Here is a 25079-nt window from a genome sequence, read left to right on the forward strand (position 1 = left end):
GTCAGCTTCTTAGAACAGAAAAGAATCATGGACCCCTTCACTTCTTACCACATTATGCTAGCAGATTTTACCTCCACGTTCATCACAGTGTCCTATATGTTTAGTGTTGCACCCCTGAGAATTGAGTGTTGCTGCTATGATCTTCCAAACCTCGTTGACTACTGTCATCCAAATCACTCCTTAAACCTCATTTACTGAAGCAGGCGCATTACTCATCTAAACTGGGAAAAATTTAACAATAGGACGTTGTGAAACACGCTCTACACGTCCAACCATGCACAACAATAGTTCCACAATAACCAAGTAACTTTTTCACTCAAAGAACAAATGGGTACTAGTCTCTTCCTCGATCCCACAAAGACTACACGTGGAGCTTGCAACTATGATCCCGCGCCTTTCCAGGTTAGCTTTAGTGGCTAACTTGTTTTCCAACATCCTCCTAGCCGTAACTAAAGCAGTAGATACGACTTTACTCTTCCAAAACATTTTAAACACCGTCCCATCCTCTCTTACTTCATCCTTCCTTACATAGAGGTGTGCTGATTTAACTGTGTATTCGAGCTCCTCTCCTTTCTTCCACACCCACCTATTAAAATATATTTATATTCATGTTTATATATTATTAAAAAAATTAATTTAGTTTCTTAATTTTAAAATTAGTATTAATTAAATCCTTCCCGTCAATTGACACAATCTAGTCAAACCGTCTGAAAAAATACATCATTTTATGTTAATTTAAACATCGAAAAGTAATATAAAGAGCAAATTAAATATATTATTACATATAAAGGGCTAAGGAAGTAATCTAGCCTTTATTTTTAATGGAAAAATATAATTTTTCCTTCTTCTCTTTTATTAGATCTAACAAATATAACATGTTAGAATATAAACGTATGAGTTATATATATTTTTTTGTCTATTTTTATCTAACATGAGAGTTTAACAAGTAAAGTTCAATATTCTGACAAAAAAAATAGTTGATACTAATTATATTTTAATAATTTCAATATAACAAATTTATGTCCTTCACATATTTATCTTCAGAATACTCTTTGCATTTCTTGTTCAATTAGATTTTGGCACCTTAATTTTTTACTCCTTTCCATTTCTTGTAATTTTATTTATTTATTGCTTTTATTTTCTTTCTCCCAATTTCTTTTCATTTTTATTTCACATGGTTTCGTTTAAATGCTTAAATTTAGTTTACCTATTTTTCTTTAAATTTCGGAAATTACCTATCCAATGTTTTGTACATTTCAAAAAAAAAAATCTTCTTTTATTTTTTCTTTATGGATATTTTCTAAAGCCTTATTTTTTATTTCTACTCTTGAATTTTCATAAGTAAATTTTGTCAAAATTATCTTTGATTTTGGTCAAGAATTTACACTAAATACTAAATAAAAAAAACCATACTTTGTAATTAAGTATTTATAGATGTTAAAGACAACAAATTTAATTTCACACTTTAAAATTATTATTTAAATAAGTATACTATGTCAAAAATTCAAAGTAAGTTGAAAGTCTTAAGATAAATAGTATATGATAATAATAAATTGTACATATATATTATCTTAAATTGGTTTAAAGATAATGTTTTTATTTTTTTATGAGTTTGTTTAGGATTTATTCATTTTGAATGTTTTTACTTGAAGACTCATAATTAATATCAGAACCAATGCATTAAAAGGCTTTTCTAATAATTCAATCTCTCCTATGTGTATGAACATCTTTATGATGATTTAAGGGAAATAGTAACATAGTTTGTAAAGATAGATTGAAAACTTTTAGATAGCAACTTCTAATTTTAATGAACTACCAGTATGTGACTTAAGGAAATATTACTCTTTTTTCACTACAATTATTACATAATAATTAATATAATTGGATAATACAAACGATAATTAATATAGATGGATAACATCATTTTATGTTTCTATCGGTTAGAAAATTAAATTGAATTGAATTCAACTGTATTGAAAAGAATAAAATTTTAGGTGAATTTTTTTCCAGTAGATTAAAAAAATGTCAACTAACACAATGTTCAAAAAAAACTAAAAGTTATGTTTCAATTGAAATCTAAATACGTACTCTTTATCTAGTTTTTGCATTAGAAACAACCGTTAGCAAATTTTTACTACTCATTGGAAAATGACATAAAAGTAACTCCCCTGTCTCCAAGATAACGTTCTTCATATGAGCATTTATAATGATCTTTATGATAATTGTAAGTTAAATTTCATACAGGAGTGTGAAAAATATGCTATTACAAATCATTATGTTAGTTGTAAGTCAAATTTATAATAATCTTTGTAATGAAAACACAATTTTCAATTTTTTTAATGTTTGCTTTTGTATTATTTCCAACTTAAAACTTCTTTTAAAAAACTAAATATAGTTAAAAGATCAAGATAATTTAATCAACATTATTTTTAATTTAGTTGATTGGGTCAAGAGGTCGAGAGACCAAGAGGTCTAGAGGCCGTGTTAAAAATATGAATGAAACTAGAATAATATAAAGAAATAATAAAATAAGTTAACATTGTATCAATGTACAATGAATAAGTCTAAAACATTAAAAATATATTTAGTAAATATAAGGTGTGAAAAGTAAAAATTCAATTAAATTAATAAATTTCACTAACAAATATTATAAATAGGTGATCTGTTTACCAGATAAGTAGACCTCTCACCCAATTGGAAGTGAACCCAAATTCAGTAGCCGAGAGTGAACCAAAATTCAATAGCCAAGAATGAACCCAAATCCAGTTATCGAGAGTGAGTCAATGTCCAGTAGTCAAGAGTGAGCTCAAACCCATATAACCGAAAGATAGTCCTTGGTCGAGTAACCAAGCTTAAGTGATCAGCGAGAGACAGTAGGACGTGAGGAGGAAAGGAAGACAAGTTGGTTGCAAAGAGTACTCTAATTCAAAACAATACTTATATGTCTCTTTTAGATTTATGTGCTTCAAAAATAATTAATTGAGGAGCAATACAAACACTTATAGTTGGAAGAATGTTTCAGTGCATTTCAAATTAGGTAATAGTTTCTTGAAAGTTTTGCTTTCAAATGGAGTCAATCTTGAACTTTATGGTGTCAAAATTTTCTTTGAAAAAGGGATGACAGCTACTTGTGTATGTCAATTTTCGAACACAGTATGGTTGAGTGTAGACAAAAGCAATAGTGGTTTGAAAAGGAATTGCATTGTTTCAGTTAGACTAAACTTAATTGTTCTTAATTTAATTGTTTCATTCATTTTTCATTTTTAAGAAGATAAATATATCAAATATACCTTTTTATGAGCAAATATATTTTATTAACTTTTGCATACCCAACTCATTTTCTTTTTACTTTTTCCTTTTTTAGAGCCAATTTTCCCTCAAACTTATCACACACACAAAATTATGGCCAAATCTAGGGTTTAGGGTTTGTAATGAACAATATAATTTTAAATCTCAAAGGGGTTAATAAGGTATAAATATATAATGGATTAGCTTTTTGGGTTTAATGACTGAAATTTCATGAAGAAAATTGTTTTGATCATTTTTCCTACTCAACTAAAAGAACTTTAAAGCACACAGCTCACCTAGTTTAGATTTCAACAACTCCCTTAACTTATTTTCAACCATCACGCATAAGAATATTTTTTTACTAAAATTTGATCTTCAATCTCACAAAGATAATAAAGAAAAAAAAGGATATTTTTTTTTCAAATTATAAGTGAACATTAAACTTCATAACCTACCCAGACATTACACCAATACTTTTTACTATCATATAAAAATCAAGATAACACATGATCCTAAGTGACTACTGAAATAAATAACCAAAATATTAATAATTAAAACAAATATGTTAATGAAACTGAAACAAACTAAACAATAAAATAAAACAAGGTCCTACAACACAAAGTAATTGTGAATTGGTTGCTAAAAGATTAATCAATCTCCTCATCATCATTAGCATCCTTATCAGCTCCTACTCATCTAGAATAAATTACTCAACATTATACTCTTCAATGGCTCCAAATGGTTTGTCATTTGATGGTCCCATTGGTCTGCAGAAGGATCAAATTGATCCCTAGGCAATAACAACCAATCTACCATTGTTGCGCCTAGTAATCTATATCTTCAATAGTTTCTAATTGATTTTGATCAAACTTAACTCACCTTCAAAGAAAATTTCATAACATACACTTAACCTTAAACATTAATCAAATATGTTTAAAGCATCCTGAAAACCATGGGCATTATGCCAAAATGTGTAAGTACATGCTTACTTTATAATTGCAAACCAATAGGAACCATAAGAAAAGTCATTTAATACACTGCCAAGAAAAATCATGAAATATCTCATGGAAAATAATTAATCACAAAAATTCGAAATTGAATCTTTTAAACAGAAAATCTTGGTTGAGGCGTTCTCTCAAACACTTTGTGAGCACCTTAATATTTCACAATGTTAAGAATAATGCACATATTTCTAATAAAAAAACTACACCCACAAGTAGCACACATAAGATAATTCCAAAATAACACCAATAAAGAACAAATATTAATAATCATAAGAAAAGCAAACACAAGATGGAATAAATGATTATCATGTAGAAGAAAATAGAAAAAAAAGGAACAAATACTACAAATTAAGGATGGGAGGGGAGTGGTTTTAAAATGGTATTGAGATTTGGAGAAGTCAATAAATTATGAGATTTGAATGCTCAAAGGGTAGGGAAGGTGATTAGGTATAGTGGATGAAAGAGGAAAAGTTTGTGGAGAAGGAAAGTAAGCAGCGGGAGCAGATTTATTTGGTTTAAATTGTAAGTTTATGAAGTTTAATAAAAGTAATTAGTCCAACAAGCAAGGAAGCTCGCCAAGCCAGAACATTGGCGAAGGTTATTATATTTAGTAACCAAAGCTTGCCCACGAAGGGAGAGGTTTGCCTTGCCAAAATATAGGCAAAGAGAAAAGCATTTGGTCTAAAGTGCTAGCCCAGCAAGCATTGAGTCTTGCCCAACCAAAATGTCACTTTATTTAGGCCATAGAGGGTTGGCTCAATGACTATAATGGTGATCTTGCAAAAATATACAAGTGTTTTTATATTTGATTAGGGCACCCAATGCAAAACATGTAAGTCTTTTTCGGATAAATATATAATTTTCGTAATATTTCATATTAAAATATAGACATTTATGAGTATTAATTTTTAATTTACATATAAAATAATCCTTAATTTATAAATTTATACAATTTTTTATGATCTTTAAATCTTTAATTGAATAAGAACATTTTTATTTTAAAAGTAGGTGTTAATTGCTGGTTTCTAGGAAATAATGGAGATTTGGACTAAAGAATAATTATATATGCTAAAAGGAAAAAGTTGAAAGGCTAAGAACACACAAAAGAGAGAAAAAAAGTCCAACTCAGTAGCGATAATGCGTCAAATTAATTGGGCTATTTTTATGTTTTTATCATTAAGCCCATGAACACGACGCAGGAAGTTGGCTAACCCTAAATAATTAGGTTAAATAGGGGGCTAGAGATACAACATAGTGTGCTAGATTGAGAGAAAAACATCATTGAGTGAATTGTAACCAATGAGGAGAATGGAAGGTGTTAGGAGTATGCGTGACTAATTCTACCATTTGGAATTGGGATTAATCTGTTTGAACTCTTATGTATTGAGGTGATATTTAAATATTTAATATTCTATGTTTGATTGATTAAGAATTAAATGGTATGATAGTTTGAAGACAAGCTTTTATATCTTGAAATAAATTATAGAATTAATTTTTTTATTTTATTATTATTAATTTTTTTATTAAATAACAAGTAATTTTAGAAATAAAAAATATAAATTATTATATTAAATAAATTAGATATTATTTTATAAATTACAAAATTATTAGTATTTAAAATAATTTATATTATAAATAAAAATTTAAAAAATAATTTATAAAGACTAATTTAGAATAAAAAAATTTGTCGGTCTTGTATAATTTATTTATGTTTTATAAAATTGGGAGTGATTTCACCATATTTATAATTACCTTTTGCAATATGATGATTTAGTTCTTTTTAATTTATAGTTAGGTTTTGGAGGAAGATATAAGCTTGTACCCAGTGTTTTTTATATCTTCTCTCTCTATTTATTTTAATATTTAATTTTTTATCAATTTGATGTTTAGCATATATATAATGTATTACTAACTTCTAAATAATAAACTATTTAAATATCCAATAATAATAAATGTGTTATTGTTAAGCATTGTATTTAAAAATGTTGTATTATAAGTTTTGGATGTTACATCCATCCTCCTCTAACAATACAAGAAAACACAAACCACCAACTATTTATTATATATAACTACCATTTTCATTTTTTTAATATAGACACAAGATGCATGTTTTTCACTACTAATAAAATAATCTCATTTAAAAAAAAAACAACGACACATGCATTATATAATATAATTAGAAAAACCTGTAATATACCAAAGCTAGTACAATTATCCAATAAAATATGCATACATAAGAATTTTTTTGAAATTGGTAGTCATTGTTTTTCATACTAGAAAAATATAGGTAGCTAATGCGTTAGACTTTGAAATTTAAGTAGAGATAATTTTTAAATAAATAAAGTATAGAAATTAGGTTATAAATATTTATTATTTATTTTATTCAAAATTTGACTTTTTTGAATTGTATTTTTTATAAGATAGAAGTATATCCGAGAAGTTATCTTAATGAAATACAACGTTAAAGAAGTAACAGGATTTCATTTAATATATGTAATCTTAACTTATATTTTAATCAATTTTAACCTTAGTTATAGTGTTGATATTAGTATCAAGACTACAAGTTTAATACTTATTAGTTAAGATAGAAACATTCACACGTACACACACGTAAAAAGACACACATAAAAGAATTTGAATTCATTATCAAATAAAAATTGAAGGGAGTAGAAAATTTGAATAGTTAAAATAAACAAATAAAATGTAGAGAGTAGAGAGGAATCACTTGATGATTATTTAGAAAATAATAAAAATAGATAAAACATATATTAAAAAATGTATTAAAAGTAAAATGTGTAAAATGAATTATACTAGGATAGAAGCATATATTATTATTATGCGTAAAATAAATATGGGGCAGGCCGGGGGAAGAATACTGAACAGGAAAGCTTTGTCACAGGTATAATTCACGCGTTGTGCGGTGCACGTGACCGGTCGTTCATTCGAAGCACCGTTACTCTTTAAGGACTCGCCTTCTTCCTCTCAATCAACCCAATTTCCCAAGGTCTGCACTCTTCATTCTTCAACCATCACCGTCGCAATTACCTTCTCTATTTCCTCACTGCATTTCCAGCCCCAATTTCATCTTCAAACTCCGCACCACTGATCCTGCACCTCACGTCCCCTATCCACCATGGTTACTCCTGTTTCTTCCTCCGAGCGCGTGGACTTGGCCAGGCTCTGCGCCTCCAAGGACTGGTCCAAGGCCATTCGAATCCTCGATTCCCTCATTTCTCACTCCACCGCAGTCCAAGACCTATGGTTCCTGTTTCGCTTCCCTTTTTATCTCATTCATTTATCATTTTTCTCAATGCTTGCTTCGCATGTATATGTCTATTTGTGACGCCCGATCCTGTTCCTATTCTCTCTTTCAGCAACCGCGCCTTCTGTTACAGCAAATTGGAGCTTCACAAGCACGTGATTAAGGATTGCGATAGAGCGCTTCAGCTTGACCCTACGCTTCTTCAAGCTTACATTCTCAAAGGTTCTTTTATCTTGTTAAATTTGATCCCTTTCTCTATCTCGTTTTTTCCTCTTTCTCTGTTTTTTTTATTAATTAAATTTATGCTTTTCTTACCTATCCTAATTGCGTGATATTTGAATTAGTTAGGTTTGAGTAAAACGTTACCTGTAAGATAATTTTTCCTTGTGTATTTCGCCTTGGAATTTTACTGTGCCGCTTTTTGACTTTTTTCTGACTAGCTCCCCAGGGCTATTTTAGATATGCTATTTCTCGTGATTAATTAAATAGACGGATAGGGTGCTGTTCGTTCCATGTCATCTTTCAATATTATGTGCACAGAAGCGACATTGTACAGCTTCTGTGTAATTGCAGAAAATTTATGCGTGTATTACTGCATATGTTACAGGTGATGTGCTTTACACAGAAGAGAAGTATACAGTTTCTGCATAACTTAAGAAAATTGATGTGATTATGTATGTATTACTGAATGTTATGCATGTTGGCCCGTTGCAAAGAGGCAACAATGTACAACTTCTGCATAATTTAAGAAAAATTTCTTTTTTATGTGGGTATTGTTACTAATTTTATGCGTGTTGGCGCATTGCACAGAAGCTACAATATACAATTTCTGTGTAACTGAAGAAAATTGACGACATTACGTGTGTATTGGACGTGTGTCCGAAAAACTGACTAGTTTAATAATTGATTATACACTGAAATTGAGGAAGTCAAGTGAAAAGACAATTTGTCTCCCATGATGAATGGTGTTGGTTGTTGCATGATGATCATGTTGGAATTGTTTTATAGTGGATTTGGTTTGCTGTTTATAGATTAGCATCATGTCATTCTTTTAGTTCATGGTAAAGGTTTGAGTAAAATATTCTCATGCTCAAATATGTCTTGTATTTTATTTTAACTTCTGGCTATTTTATTCTATTATCTAGGTTCTGCTCTCTCTGTGTTGGGAAGGAAAGAAAATGCTCTATTGGTGTGGGAGCAGGGCTATGAACTTGCTCTGCATCAGTCTGCTGACTTGAAACAGCTGCTAGAGCTTGAAGAGCTTATAGCGACAGCAAAACAAGGAAACAATGCACTGTGTGAAGGTGAAACACATAGGCCATCCATTCTGCAAACCATATCAGGTTCTCCAATTAATGGGAACTTGAGTGAAACTTTTAAGTTCCAAGATACGCTGGGCACTAAGGCTGAATTATGCGACAATGCTACCAGTGATAAATCTGAGATATGCCTGAAGGCTGCTGATAGTTTCAACTTAAAAAGTGAAACACATGATGAAGATAGAGAGTCTAATAAATCTGATGGCCAAGTGAATGGAAGCCCTGATGTTCTTGATACACTTAGTTACAATTCTGAATCATGTAATGACTCTAGCGATGCTTCAGAATCAAGTGAAAAAGTATCTACCAATAGTGGTGACTCGGTTAATGTCACTGAAATTTTTAGAAACCCAATTAGCAAGTTTATATTTTCTGATGAAAGAAAAGGTGAAGCAAAGAAAAATAAGAAGTTTTGTGTTGCTCGAATTTCAAATACAAATTCTATCAGTGTAGATTTTCGACTCTCTAGGGGTATAGCAGAGGTTTGTTTTCATACTTGTAACTGAATACAGCAAATTACATAACAGTTTCTGTGTGGTTAGATGAAGGTTCGATATTACGATTCTTTTTCAGGTTAATGAAGGAAAATATGTTAATGCCATATCCATTTTTGACCAGGTGAAACTTTTTCCTTACTAGTGATTCTCTTGGCTTCGTCTTTTCATAACTTTTCTATCTTTCTCTCTCTCTTTTTCTTTCCCATTAATAACATACTGTAGCCGTGCACACCTATCATTTTGCAGATACTGAAAAAGGATCCAGCTTATCCTGAGGCATTAATAGGAAGAGGTACCGCATATGCATTCCAGAGGGAACTTGATGCTGCTATAGTTGATTTTACAAAGGTACTGGAATAATCACTGTCTAGCAGGTGTATATAGAGATATGATATTTCTTCTTTAAATAAACAGTTCACATGTATTAGGCTATACAATTCAATCCATTGGCTGGTGAGGCATGGAAAAGGAGAGGTCAGGCCAGGGCAGCCTTGGGAGAGTTTGTTGAGGTGAGAATGCAACACTTTCTTTGAAGATAGTAGCTGGCTAACATGTTGAATCTGTCAAAGGTCGGGGGCCTTGTGCATCAGGCAGCCCTCTTGTTATATAATTAATGAAATTATCACTTCTTAATACTATTTGAACATTACCATCTAAAGCTGTAGGCTTTAAGTTGAACTCAACACTTGATCATTTTGGTGCTAAAGCTAAACTATTTGGTTATTAAGGATTCTGTGCTCTTCAATATTTCAAGATTCAATGTTGTTGAAGTCTCTATGTATGACCTATAAGATCTTATGTGATATTGTATAAAATGTCTCAGACAAGAAAATATTGCAAATATTTTCCAGGTTGCATGAAAAAAAATGAAAGATGTTATTGTGTAGATATTACAATTTTGTACATTTCCATTCCTTGCACAAGTATGACCCTATAAATGTGACAATTGCTATTTCCGTCCTCTCTTATGATATCAGGCTATTGAAGACTTGACCAAGGCATTAGAGTTTGAACCTGACACAGCAGATATTCTACATGAAAGAGGTAGCTTGTCTTTAACTAATTTTTTATTTGGATAACTGATTTATGTAGGACTTGAATAACTAGCTATGCCTCCATGTTGCTCTCTTGTAATGTCTAGAAGTTCAGACATTAAATTTGGATAAGTTTCTCTGGCATGACTGTTGTTTTAACCCTTAATAAATCTTGTGCAAGCATACATTTCCATTTTTTCAAAAGCATTTGAAGAGTTAACAACATTTTGAAATTACAAGGTATATTTACATTTCCATTACTGGATCCATGAATACGTGGATAACATTATATTAACTAGGGATAAGAGAGAACAACAACCTGAGTCGGTGCTTGACCAAAGAATTTGAAGTGGTGGACCCTAGGAAAATAATCTTTATATTCTACAAGAAGTGTACCAGTTTTGCTGAGGGAAATAGCAAGACAGCCTGTAAACCTGTGTGTAACCTTATAGATCCAACCCTAAAACTTTTATCAATACCTTGTAAGAAGGCTCACCTGGCCATATGATGCCTAATTAGTCAATGTACATAGAACCCATCAGAAACTCATTTGCTGGTTATTCACAGAGTTCCACAGTAAAGGGGACCCCAAGAAGAGCATTTTTGTTAAAAAAAAGTGGGAATATGGCACTAGAAGCCTACATAAAAGGCAACTATGCAAGGTCAATTGTTGACCAAAGATCAACTACTACTGGCTATTACACTTTCCTCGGAGGAAATCTTGTAACTTGGAGAAGTGAAGTTAAGAGTGTTGTACCAGTTTTGGTGCTGAAGCTGAACTTTTTGCTATGCCTAAATGGGTGCGTGAATTACTGAGGCTTAAATTTGTTCTAGAAGACTTGAAGATTTAAGTGGGACAAATCTATGAAGCTTTAATATGAAAAAAATCAGCAATCGGCATTCAACATAGCCCCGTTCAGCATGATTGAACCAAGAACATTGAAGTGGATAGGTATTTCATGAACAAGAATCATGAAAGTGGGCTGATATGTACTTCATATGTGCCCGCTCATGGACAACTTGCAGTATTCTCACTAATGGATAGAAGAGTCCTAAATAAAGTACAACATATACTATAGTTATTGGAATAAATTAAATAACAGTAGCATAATAGTAATAACAAAACTCAGATATAATACACATTGTTTTTGAAAAATGTGTATTTATCTAGTATTTGTGTATGATATAAATTGTGGAGAACTTGCAGTTTTCTCACTAAGTGGATTGAAGAGTCCTAATAAAGTAAAACATATAATATAGTTATTGAAAGAAGTTTAATAACAGAAGTATAATAGCAATAACAAAATTCAGATATAATACACCTTGTCTTTAAAAATTGTGTATTTATCTAGTATTGGTGTATGATATAAATTATGTGTATGGTTTACTAGACTTCACAGCAGTGTCCATCCTGCTATCCCACTTTAGCAGTTTTAGACTTGGTCGCCACGTGTTGTTATCTGAGATTGAATACTTAACATAACAATAGGGAGATATTTTTTTTCCAAAACTATTGTTGGAACTTCTGTATATATTCTACCTAATTGATTGATGAAATAATCTAGTGAACCCTCAGTTTTTAGACTAATTAATGCGTGTTTACATAATTTTCAATGCAGGAATTGTCAATTTCAAATTTAAAGAGTTTGATGCAGCTGTTGAAGACCTTTCAGCTTGCGTGAAGCTAGATAAGGACAATACATCTGCCTACACATACTTGGTGGGCCTTAAGTGTTAATACTTGAATCCTCATTGATTTGACGTTGTTTTCTGGATCTCTTGTACGGAAGGTCTTTTCAGTTCAGTCTTTCACTAAACAAATTGAATTAATAGGGTTTAGCATTATCTTCAATTGGTGAATATAAGAAAGCTGAAGAAGCTCATCTCAAGTCACTTCAACTTGACAAAAATTTCCTTGAAGCATGGGCTCATCTGACTCAGGTGTTTATTCAACAATACCCATACTGATAGTTTGATCATACTAAAGAAATGAATGTATTCTTCAAATGTGTTTAGTTGTATGCTTGAATTCTGTATGCTATCTGTACTTATATCTGGCTTCACTACTTTCATCCATGTTATTTTTGTCTGCCTGTAATTCAATCTACTTATTCAACTTGGCTTGATGTATCCATTTCATATCAGATCTGTTCTTATCTACATTTTTTTAATTCAATTATAGGCTTATTTATGTGGTAGGCCACAATATTTATAGCTTTTTATATATAGGCTTAAAAGATATTCTGCTAGATGATTTTGTATGCTACTTTGGTATGAAATATGACAGTTTTATCAAAGATCAGCAATAATAGGCTACTAGCTTTGGTCTGAATATGTATTTGACAACTTTATCAAAGATCTGGCAGCCATAGGTAAATAGCTATAAAGTATGATGCTCCTTTTCTTAATAATTACCAGTTATTGGCTTTTTAAGCTATTCTGTTGGTTGATGTTCATTGTAGTGTTGTTCTGAATATGTGGTTTTTGTGCAGTTCTATCAAGATTTAGCAATGCCAACCAAAGCTCTGGAATGTCTAAATAATATGCTACAAATTGATGGGAGGTAATTGTCATGAATTAACTGTATTTACTCGTATGGGCATTGTTTTTCTATAGTTTTCCACTTGATGTACTTTATGGCTATCCTCTTTATCTGAGGCTTCTTGCTTTAACATATTGATCTTAGGTTTGCAAGAGCTTATCATTTGCGCGGCCTTCTATTCCATGCAATGGGTGAACACAGGTATTTCTGCAGCCTTACTTGCTGCTTATCAATTGAAGAAGTTGAATATTTATTTATAGAGGTTTTTTTACTTGCTTGACTCTTTAGGATTTTGTCCTGAACGCTAGTATAAGATATAGCGGCACTCTGGCAGTTAAGGATACATATTTGGATAGTAGAAATACTAGTTTTAGGAACTAAGGAGGGATCATGCAGGAACTTAGATTACTTGCTGTTTTTAATAACAGTTGTAATACTTGAAATGGAATCTTATAAGGAGGTTCATTTTCTATATTTTGTAAATTTAGGTTTGTATTTGAGAACAAGCACTTTGAGGGAGATTTGTGGTGATTGTGGTATTCCTAAAGTTGTAAACTAAAATCATGTAATTGTATTATCTCTATTACTGAATTCTGATTCCCAAAATCACTACTGCTATTATTGTCTACAAATCTAGGATTCTTGAGTGATAAATTGTATATGAATTATTGGACAATGGGTATACTGGTAAAAGTATAAAATTTGTTGAGTTTGGATTTGAAATGGTCCCTAAGTTCCATGTAAGTCGTTTTTCAATGTTTCATACCAATTATCGGTTGGGTTTGGATGTGACAGGAAGGCTATCAAAGATTTGACTATGGGGTTGAGCATTGATGGCAGCAACATCGAGTGTTTGTATTTACGAGCTTCCTGCTACCATGCTGTTGGACAATTCAAAGAGGCGGTATGAACTTTTTAATTTAATTTTTGGGTGCATTGTTGGTTTGTCACACTACAACGTTTTTCAATGGTCTCAGGTCAAGGATTATGATGCTGCATTGGATTTGGAACTGGATTCAATGGACAAGTTTGTGCTCCAGTGCCTTGCCTTTTATCAGGTTTGTTTTATTAATTGTAACTCATCTGTTTTTTGTTCTCCCTCTTAATCCTATTTTACTGATAAAAAAGAACATAAATAATTTTCCTTCTGTGCTATAAGATCTACTAACACGTAATAGCCAACATTCATCTAGAGCAGGAGACATAATCACAAAAAAAAGGGAGCAGGAGAGATATTATAAGCCTAACAATATAAAAAATGCTAGAATGCATGTGGATTTCTGTTGGCATGTTTTAAAATAGGTCTGCTTTAGTTCCTTGTGTCACTTTGTTATATCAACATTGAGGCATACTAGTAGAACTTGCCCTGCCTTGATTCAGCTCCATATGGCATTGGGGCTCTTGGAATTAACATGATATTTCTTAAGTTTCATTAATTATTTAAGAGCCTAGTTCTATGGTGTGCCTGAATCTTTTTTTTTTCCGTATTGCAGAAAGAGATTGCACTGTACACAGCCTCAAAATTTAATGGTGATTTTTGCTGGTTTGATATTGATGGGGATATTGATGCACTTTTTAAGGTAAGTTTTATGAAAACAATTCTACTTTCCTCGGTATTCTAATCTTTCTTTATTCAAAGGTGTCTTAATTGGAAAACCCTATTTTACATTACTTTAGGATTTCCTGATTTCAATTAGTGATTATGATCATGTGTGTAGAGTAGGCCACTTACCTCAAAAACAGGAAGAATAGAAGAAAATATAAGTTTTTCCATAAGCATGACTATCAGAATTTTAGTGTTGGTTTAAAAGGATGTATAGCTCCTAGGCTTTTTGCTTAGGGCATAACTCAATCTCCAAAACCTGTATGTAAGGACAGGACCATAGTTACATAATTTACCATACACTATGGTATGGGTGCCACACGCGACCTAGTAAAGTAAGTATTGGTACCCATGCATAGTATGTATGTTTCGGTAAATAAATATTACCACCAATATATATATATATATATATATATATATATATATATTTTTTTTCATTTGGTAAAAGTTATGAATTGCCTATATATTGTAGATATTACTAGAGATTTATTTTGTTGGCCTTTAATTTGCTAACCTTTAATAATTTAATACTATTTTATTCTGTTGACCTTAAATAATTGATATTGTTTCTTAAGCTGGCCTTTAACATTTTAAAACTATTTACTGTACTTCTCTCAAGAAAAATGGTGCACAACTGACAACACCATCCTCCAACTACAAGTCTACAACTTCAGTAAAATAAAAATAAAAATAGCTTTCTTTTCAACTTCCATTATTGTCTTTCCTTTGGTTTGCCTAACCTTGCCACTGCTTTGCCTTACGTTCCACAATGCCTTACTGCTCACAATCATTTCCACTCTTACATTCTTCATCTTCCATTGTTGCATGACACTTTTCACTGCCAAAGTGAATGTCTTTCCCATTGTTCACCTTCCATTGTTGTATTAGAGCATACTAGTTTGTAAATGAACCATGAATTGGTACACAAACAAATTTACAGTTTTCTACTCATTTGAACAAATTATGTGACTATCTATAGTCAGATCAACCAAACTTTATTAACTTATTTAAACCATTTCTCTAGTTGACGTGGGACTAGACTACCACCCTTGAGGTTGTAATTAAAGCAGGCAAGGGATGGCTGCAATTAAGGTGGCTTTCCAACACTTTCCTTCACACCTAGGGCTATCAGTTAGTGTGGCAAATGCAGATGACCTAATAATGGATTTAAGATAGACTTTTGACACCATTTAAAAATGAGTCCAAGATCTAAACTCAATCCTACAAAACTAACTTCTGAGGTGAGGACTGCCTGATCTTTATAAGCTATATTAAAGCCACATATCTACTTGATGTGGGACCAAACCACCACCCTTGAGATTCTAAGGCGGGCAAGGGGTGATTGCAATCAAGCAAATTGGCAACAATAATAATTAGGTTTAAACCACAATGTGCTTATCCACGTTAAAGCATATGCTGAGGTTCCCATTTCTGCGATGGTTATTTTTATCTTCAATTTTATTGTGTTCAGGAATACTGGTGCAAGAAATTGCACCCAAAGAATGTATGCGAAAAGGTTTTCAGGCAACCTCCTTTACGTGAGTCTTTAAGAAAGGGAAAGCTTAAAAAGCAAGAGTTTACTATTACCAAGCAGAAGGCTGCTCTTCTACTGGCTTCAGATTCCATTGGCATGAAAATCCAATATGATTGTCCAGGATTTCTGCCTAATAGACGTCAGGTAAATCCCTTAGCTGTTGGGGTCCACTTTAATTCTGACAGTCTTTCATGTGCCATAGCGTACTTGTACTTTTCTTTGCTCCAAGACCTAGAAAAGGATTTGTTGCATCCAAAAATTCTGATAATTTTTCTTGTTCATATCATATTGTAGAATCAAATTGCAAAAGTAGGAAACATGCTATATTTTTCCATTTACTTCTAGGTCTCTAATACAAGGGATTCTATTTTGTTTTATCTAGTGACAGAAATAATAGTGCATAATGATTGAATAAGATTATAAAATGGTACAGTTAAGGAATTTCAGTTTTCTGATTTTACACTATAACTAAAATTAAACAAATATAACTTTCCTTTCTTGAAATTTTCTATCTAAAAGAACTTTTTTATTTTAAAATCATGGATATGTGCAAGTTTTGATATATTTTTCCTTTATAATTCATATATTCACTTTAAAGTGACATGCATTCAGTGAACAGTTGTGGTTTTTTTCTCATTATTGTTGATAATATCATCTTATTAACGTGTCTAAATTTGTGTGTTAATATTTCCTTATTATTAGCATCGTATGGCTGGACTTGCCACTATTGAAATTGCACAAAAGGTCTCCAAAGCTTGGCGTTCCCTCCGTGCTGAAGTGAAATGTTCAAATAAAGGGAACTCAAAGAATGGGAAAAGGGCCAGGAGAAGAGAAAGATTTAATATGACCAGTCAAAATAGAGGAGGTGCTGGTTGTAGTACAAGCAGTTCCTCAGTAACACCTTCAAATGGAATTATAGACGAAAGATCATCCAGCCGAATATTGTCATGGCATGATGTTTACTCATTAGCTGTTAGGTGGAGACAGATTTCAGAGCCTTGTGACCCTGTTGTATGGGTGAACAAACTAAGGTATCCCTTCTTTGTGCTAACTATTTTTTTAGAGCACATTAATATAAATGGTGCTGATGTTTAAAATCCTGTAGTTCTAGAGGAATGACTGAACTGTCATCTTTTGTGGTCAGCTAACTTACAGAAATTCAAACTCCCACTCTAATTTTTAGTTAATACTGTTATTGTAAAATTGTTGTTAGAATAGGTCATATTAAATAGACTTTATTGGAAGTTATGTGCTTTGTGTTGTACCTAGGTTTTGGATGTGACATTTCTTATTGTTTTCTCTTTCTTCTCATTCATTGTATATGAACTTCCAATATCATTATAAATATGAGAACCTGAGAGAAGGGAATCAAACTCTCAAATTCATAGTCTATTTGTTGTATTTTTCTCAAATTAGTATTAGAGCTGGTCAATCTCGCTCTGTCTATCTTTGTCTGTCTGGCAAAGAAAACGGTATTCAGTCAGCATTTGTTGCTGTCTGCCGCCGTCCGCGTCGCTGCTGCAGTTTCATCTGCTGATGACATAGTTTGGTGTGCCTCGAGGAGCATGATCCAACCCTGGTAGTCGCATGTCCAAACTCTGTCAGCACCACACATCGTATTCTTCTCGGTTGACCTAGGCACATGTGTCTCACGTCGCCACATGATCAGACTCCTTTTGGATTGCCACCGTTCGACTCACTGGAGCCTTCTGAACATGTTTGCGCTCTTGGTTCTTCATTTTGCTATTGTTTGGTGTGTGACATCAAGGGTTCCTCACAGTTTCTCTCTCCTTTGTCTTTCGGGCTTCATCCTCTCTCTCAAACTCTTCCTCCACCACTGTTTGTTGTTTTTATAGTTGGCACTGGCTGTGTTATGTAGAAGTGTTGTTTTTGGCCACTGGTGCTCATTGTATTTTTGAGAGATTAAAGTTGTTGGTTGTGGGTAATTATTGGCTTGTTATCAATCTGTTGGCCATTTGATTTGGATGTTAATTTGGACCATTTAGGTTTTAATTTTGATTATTGATTGATTCCTCTTTCAATAGGTCTTCCTTTACTCAAAGTGGGTGCAAACATTCTCAATGCTCCTTTTTGTAGGAGAATTGGCCACATTCGAGTCACGTCCTGTGTTTTGTTATTTTGTCACTTTTATTGATGAATATTCTCGTTGTACCTGATGAAACATAGGTTTAAACTTTTGAATATCTTTGAGTCTTTCCTTAATGAAATTAAAAACCAATTTGGCCAAGTGATCAAGATCTTAAGGAGTGATAAAGCAAAATAATACTTTTCTTATGGTTTTTCTACTCTATTAAATTCATGTTATTTTACATTAGTCCACCTGTCCTCATACACTTCAGCAAAATGGTATAATAGAGAAAAAGAATAAACACTTAGTTGAAACTACTCGTACCTTATTGTTTGGTGTCAATCTATCTGTCCATCATTGGGGTCATGTCATTCTTACTTCTTGTTATCTTATTAATAAATGTCCTTTTCTTCTTTGGACAATAAATTTCTATATTCCATTGTGTTTTTGAATAAACATCCTTTTCCATTTCTCCTCGAGTCTTGTGTCTTTGGTTGTGCATGTTTTGTACATGATGTGTCTTCAGATTTGGACAAACTTTTAACCTAAGCTATCAAATGTGTCTTAGGATATTCTAGTATTCAAAAAGGGTATCGTTGTAATTCCTCTGAAACTAAAAAGTATTACATGTTAGTAAATGTCACATGTTTTGAAGAAACTCCTCCTCCTTCACATAAGATGTTAACTTTGTCCAATAGGTCTTGCATGTGCCTTTAGATAAGCGCTTTGTGTATCCAATTTCAAACATTGTTCCAAATTTTCCCAATAATCCAAATTCCTTTCATTAGCCCAGTTCATCGAGGCCATCACCCAGACCCAAATGACTAGTCCAATACCGTGTGATGAGTCATCTTCGTCAAGTCCTTCACCATCATCGTTCCATACTACGACTCATGATGATTCTAGTTGGCCTATTGTCATTCACAAAGCTATACACGCGCATCTATCATCCTATTTAAAATTTTCAATGTTATTATCGTTTGTCTCTTACCTATTGTTCTTTTATCTCCTTTATAACTTCTATTACCATTCTTAAAAATGTGAAAGATGCGCTCGACTATCCTAGATAGCGACAAGCCATTATTGTTGAAATGTAGTTCCTTGAACATTGATACATGAGAGTTAGTTCCTTTTCCATTCGAAAAGAAGATGTTTGGTTGTCTTTGAGTCTATTCCATAAAAGTTGGCCTAATGGTGAAGTTGATTGTCTCAGAGATTGATTGGTAGCAAAAGGATATGCTTAGATCTATGGGCTCAACTACAATGATACTTACTCTCTCCGATGGCCAAGATGACTACTATTAGACTTTTCCTTGCCATGACAATCATTGGTCATTGGCCTCTATTAATTAAATATTAAGAATATTTTTTGTATACTGATCTTGAGGAAGAGTCTGCATGGAACAACCTGTTGAGTTTGTTGCTCAAGGGGAGTCTAGTCTAGTTTGTAAATTGCGTCTCTCTCTCTCTATGTCTCAAGCAATCTCCACGTCCTTGGTTTGGAAAGTTTAATCATATTGGTCAAACCTTTGGGCTGAAACGCAATAAGGCATATCATTATGTTTTATATTGTCATACTTCCCCTGGAAAATGTGTGTACTTAATAGTGTATGTTGATAATATAGTCATTACAGGGAACGATGTTGCTAGAATATCTAAATTAAAGGGACACCTATACATCATTTTTAGACTAACGATCTTGGATGTCTCAAATATTTTTTGGGCTTTGACATAGCCCAATTAAAGAAAGGCGTTTTAATTTTTCAAAGAAATTATGCTTTAGGTATCCTTGAAGAGACATATCATTGATTGTAAACAAGTGGATTGTCCTATGGATCCAAATCAGAAATTAATGTTAGAAGAGGGATAAGTGTTCTCTTATCATGAAAGATATAGAAGGATGATTGGAAAACTTATCTACCTTACCATTACTAGACCAGATTTGTCTTTTGTAGTTGGTATTGTAAGTTAGTTCATGCAGAATCCTTGTGTTGATCATTGCTATCGTGCGTATTCTACGGTACCTCAAGAAGGCTCTAGGACAAGGGCTACTTTATGAAGATAAAGGGAATACTTCAAATCTCTTGATATTGTGATGCTGATTGGGCAAGGTCTCCTGTGGCTAGAAGCTTTGCTACAAGATATTATGTTTTCATTGGAGGAAATATTATCTCTTGAAAAAGCAAGAAGCAAAATGTAGTTGCCCAATCAATTGTTGAACCTGAGTATTGGGCAATGACATCTCTCACTTGTGAGCTTATATGGGTAAAAAAATTCCTCCAAGAATTAGATTTTTGTGCGGTTCAACAACTAAGATGTATTGTGATAACCAAGCTGCTCTCCACATTGTCGCAATCCAGTATTCCGTGAGAGGACTGAACACCTAGAAATCAATTGTCATTTTATTCAATAAAAGTTGTTGTCCAAAGAAATATGGACTGAGTTTGTCGGATCAAATGATCAACTTGCATATGTGTTAACAAAATCCTTTAGTGGACCTTTGAATTGAATTTATTTGTTTTCTGCTTGGTACATACAATTTATATGCTCCAACTTAAGAGAGAGTGTTATAAATTATAATAGGTCATCTTAAATAGACTTTCCTGAAGAACTGTTATGTGCTTTGTGTCTGTACCTAGTTTTTACGTGACCTTGCTTGTTCTTTTCTTTTTCCTCATTATATTTGAACTTCCAATGTCATTATAAATATGAGAACCTAAGAAAGGGGAATCAAGCTCTCAAATTCATCCTCTATTCTTTGTATTTTTCTCAAGTATTAAATGTTTGTAAAGTCATGTTCATATTTCAAACCCATCTCCACCGACTTGAGGTAGTATTTTTACATCAAATGTTTCCAGTTTAGACAACTCCTGCTCCTATGTAAAATTAATAGCAAATAATTGTTAAAAGAACTATAACATGATTGGGGAAGGAAGAGAAGGACGACATAAATTTACACTAAACCAAATTAATCTCAAAGATAAGTTGACAAAATTTTATGTATACTACGTAATAATACTTAACCTTTACTCATTTTATCTGCTGAGTAAAAGTGTGGAGTTTCTCTTACTTCTAGATAACCAACCACGACCTCTTTGATACTAAACAATGATCACCTTCCCCCCACCTCGGAATGAGGATGTTTTTTATAAAAGAATTTGGTTATTTGAACTTATTGTTTGTCCTTTTTGTTTCTTTGTTACATTTTGTGTATGTGTGTTAACTTATGCCCTTTTTCAAATGATTTCCAATCTTAAGATTTGGTTGACTTTAGATTTTGAGAGAAATTTACATGAGTGTATCTCACTTATGTATGTATTATATATATATTCAGCCTTCATGTTATTTTTAAGTTTTAGTACTTTCACTTCTTGTGGATTGCTTTGCTAAGATTGAGTTTACATATATTAAAATTTTGCAATCAAACTCTTTTATTTTTGAAGTATAAACTTTCCTTTATTTGTAACAATAAACTCAATTTTATTGGTCTAGGTTGGATAAATTTTTGCCTTTATTGGTTGCCAGCCTAATAGCACCGTGATATAGAATTTAAGTGGAGAGAAAGGAATAGAAAGACAGAAAGAAAGAGGTTGAAAGGGAAAAAAAGACAGAATAGAGAGGATAGAGAGAAACAAGGATCAGAGAAACTGTGTACGCGCTTGATTATCATTTCAGTCTGTATATATTTTGTCTAAAATACAACAGTTCTTTTCTTATTTATTTTAACATATCACAACATTGGTTAATGTGCCTGGTTTTTCCTCGGATTATTATTTCAGAGTTGGACTCAAGACTTGTGTTGAATTTTGAATTTTTGTTTTGCACTGCAGTGATGAGTTTATTGCTGGATTTGGTTCTCACACACCCATGATTCTTGGGCAAGCCAAAGTTGTCCGTTACTTCCCTAATTATGAAAGGTGAAACCTATTTGCTGTTTTTATTGATTTATTCTATATTGATAGACTGGATCTTAAAGGAACAATATGACATCATTGATACTTGTAACTGACTCCGCATCGTCGGAAAAAGGCTTGGTTGTTGTTGTAGTAGTAGGCTAACTTTGAAAATGGTGGTTGTTTTTAATGTTACAGAACATTAGAAATTGCAAAGGCTGTAATGAAAGAGAAAACATTTGTCCGAAGCAAAACAGATAAGATCATTCATCTTTCAGAAGATGGGAAATTAGAAGAGGTCAGTTGTTGATTGTTGATTTAGATATGTCGTACCACTTTTCTTTATCGTTGCTTGCCTGCAATAGGCCTCCTCACTGACTTTTAACCCCACAAGCTGTAGCTTTGGAAAAGTTACTTAGTTCTGTTGATATCAGCAGTAAACCTCTTATGCACTTATTTGGCTGGGTGGTATACTGAAGTTGTACATGTGGGATAGACATAATCTCTTCTTTATGTATTAAAGTGTCATTAGACCCAGTTCTTCATGCACTCAGGCTCAGCCACATATAGCAATCAAAGTACTATGCGCACAGAAACCATCCTTATCATTAGATAGGCTGAATGTCTACCCTAGAAAATTGAAATTCCCAAGTTACATGATAGACTATGTTTCTTATGCATCAATTGAGATCGACTGTGTAACATTTAATCTGTTATTTCTAATCAATTGACTTTGGTATTTTACATTAGCTTGTGAACATAGGCTGATTGACGAGCTTTTCCGGAAGTTTCTTATAGGAGAGACAAATAAAGGAAAATTGAATTAGCTACTCCATAAGTTAAAATAGCACATGCATGAGCTAATTTATAGAAAAACTCAGTTTCTCTAATTTTTTATTTAGCTTGTAGAGAAGTTAAATTATTTTTTCTTATTTTTTTTCCTAGAAGGATTTTTGTAGAAACTCGTTCAAACTTGTCCACAAGATAAATACAATTAATGCTCAACGATTTCATTTTTCTCAGTTAGATTTTTGACAAAGAAATGCTTGTAGATTATTTTTCCTTTCTTTTGAATGATATCAAACTTTACTTGCTGATGTTGCTTGTTTTTCTGTTTATAATATTACCTATAGCTTGAAGAACAACATCGTTGTAGTCTAACCTTTTCTGAAACACTTTAATGCTTGGTATGCAGATTATGCATGCAAAATCATGCTCTGATCTTTACAGAGTTGTTGGTGAGGATTTTTGGTTGGCTACCTGGTGCAACAGTACTGCATTTGAAGGGTATGTGTACACAGTGGTAACAGTGACACATATTTTCATTGACATTTATTTACATTTTGGATGATATTGTTTTTTCAGGAAGCAGCTTGAAGGGACTAGGATAACTGTTGTAAAAATGTAAGCTTGACAGACAAGCCTTGTAAAATTTTAGTTTTCACGCTACGAATTTAATTGGAAACTGAACATGTTTTTCAGGGGGGAGCACGGTTTCGACTTTGCAATCCGAACACCTAGTACACCTGCTAGATGGGAGGATTTTGACGAAGAAATGACAGTGGCATGGGAAGTATGTTTCTCGTACCAAGCAACTTTTAGTGTATTAATTAGCTGACAGTGGTGGATGATATAATGTTGTTTTGACATCCTTTCCAATGATCTCATCCTCATATGTATCATTCAATTATCATTAATATTTCGCTGACCTTTTTAAATAGAAGGTAGCCAACAGATTTTATTATTGTCAAAGTTTCATCTGAAAATATGCTTTTATACAATGGCTCAACTTATTAGCTGAATTATAGTATTTATCTTGTACTCATCTTGGAAATGTTATGATTCAGACTATCTGCAATGCTTACTGTGGTGAAAATTACGGGTCTACTGATTTCGACATGCTTGAAAACGTGCGAGATGCAATTTTAAGGATGACATATTATTGGTATATTTTTTTCAAAATGGGTTGGTTTATTTATCTTCTGATTTTTTAGCATTTGAAAATCATTTGTTAATCTGACTGAACTGTTTTTCAGGTATAACTTCATGCCACTGTCTAGGGGATCTGCTGCAGTTGGATTTATCGTTATGCTGGGCTTGTTACTTGCTGCGAACATGGAGTTCACGGGAAGCATCCCACAGGATTTACAGGTTGATTGGGAAGCCATTCTGAACTTAGATCCAAACTCGTTTGTGGATTCGGTTAAAACGTGGCTGTACCCATCTCTGAAGGTGACAACCTCATGGAAAGATTATCATGATGTTGCGTCAACTTTTGCAACAACAGGGTCGGTTATCGCTGCTTTGAACTTTTCTTCTGATGATTGAGCTCCTGTAATTATGATGACCATGAGATTAATTGCATATTAACTTTGACATGTTAGTTACATTGTAATCATATGTTAAAGATTATATACAATAAAGTTATTATGTCATTGGATGAAAAATGACCTTCTCTTCTCACTATTTTTTCCTCACGCTGCTTCAATAGAAAGTGATAAAAGCCGAATGCTTTATGTTTGTATTTTATTTTGTCAGATTCTTCGCAACGTCAATTGGTCTTGTCATAATTATTTACATCCTTTTATTATTTTCTCCACCCTTCCATTTATTTCCTGTTTTATCTGTACTCTTCCCGTGATGCCTTAAGCTTCGGTTTACGGCCATGATTGAGATATTCTGTCTTTTGAGGTATTTTATTGTGTAGTGCGCAGAAGAAACCAAAGTAGTTTGGTCGGATAAGGCTCATGAATCCAACTTTATTGCAATAAGAGGTCATAAAATAATATTTAAACCAGAACATTTTATGACTAATATCGCCAACTTGATTTGTCCTTTTCATGAACTGTGAATCGTGCTTTGAATGTTTCTTCAAGTTTCATACACTCTAATGACATTAATTTATTTTTGTCCTTTTCACTTCACGGAGAGAAGCCTTTTGCACAACAAAAGATAACAAATATCATGACCATAATTCAATCTATCATTGTATGGCTAATCTGTTTTTGCATACA

At 32.7% G+C, this 25079-nt stretch overlaps 1 protein-coding gene across 2 annotated transcripts; it reads left to right on the plus strand.

Moving 5' to 3' along the window:
• The first annotated feature begins 7144 nt into the window (after window positions 1-7144).
• Window positions 7145-24512, plus strand: LOC137808248 (suppressor of RPS4-RLD 1-like). 2 transcript variants are annotated; one of them, XM_068609275.1, is made up of 23 exons: window positions 7145-7553; window positions 7667-7776; window positions 8700-9355; window positions 9447-9491; window positions 9617-9718; window positions 9799-9879; window positions 10348-10414; window positions 12024-12124; window positions 12238-12345; window positions 12897-12967; window positions 13091-13147; window positions 13742-13850; window positions 13924-14004; window positions 14440-14526; window positions 16021-16227; window positions 16786-17114; window positions 22003-22089; window positions 22264-22363; window positions 23261-23352; window positions 23431-23469; window positions 23548-23638; window positions 23913-24010; window positions 24102-24512. In XM_068609275.1, the coding sequence occupies exons 1-23, from the start codon at window positions 7426-7428 to the stop codon at window positions 24391-24393; spliced, it is 3138 nt and encodes a 1045-aa protein (XP_068465376.1). In that variant the 5' UTR covers window positions 7145-7425; the 3' UTR covers window positions 24394-24512. The 2 variants fall into 2 exon arrangements, 1 of the variants encoding a protein (XP_068465376.1); XR_011080687.1 differs by lacking the exon at window positions 22264-22363 and having other exon boundaries at window positions 7146-7553.
• Window positions 24513-25079: the final 567 nt, after the last annotated feature.

This window comes from Phaseolus vulgaris, chromosome 3, assembly GCF_000499845.2.
Source record: "Phaseolus vulgaris cultivar G19833 chromosome 3, P. vulgaris v2.0, whole genome shotgun sequence".
In the NCBI taxonomy this organism is placed as follows: domain Eukaryota; kingdom Viridiplantae; phylum Streptophyta; class Magnoliopsida; order Fabales; family Fabaceae; genus Phaseolus; species Phaseolus vulgaris.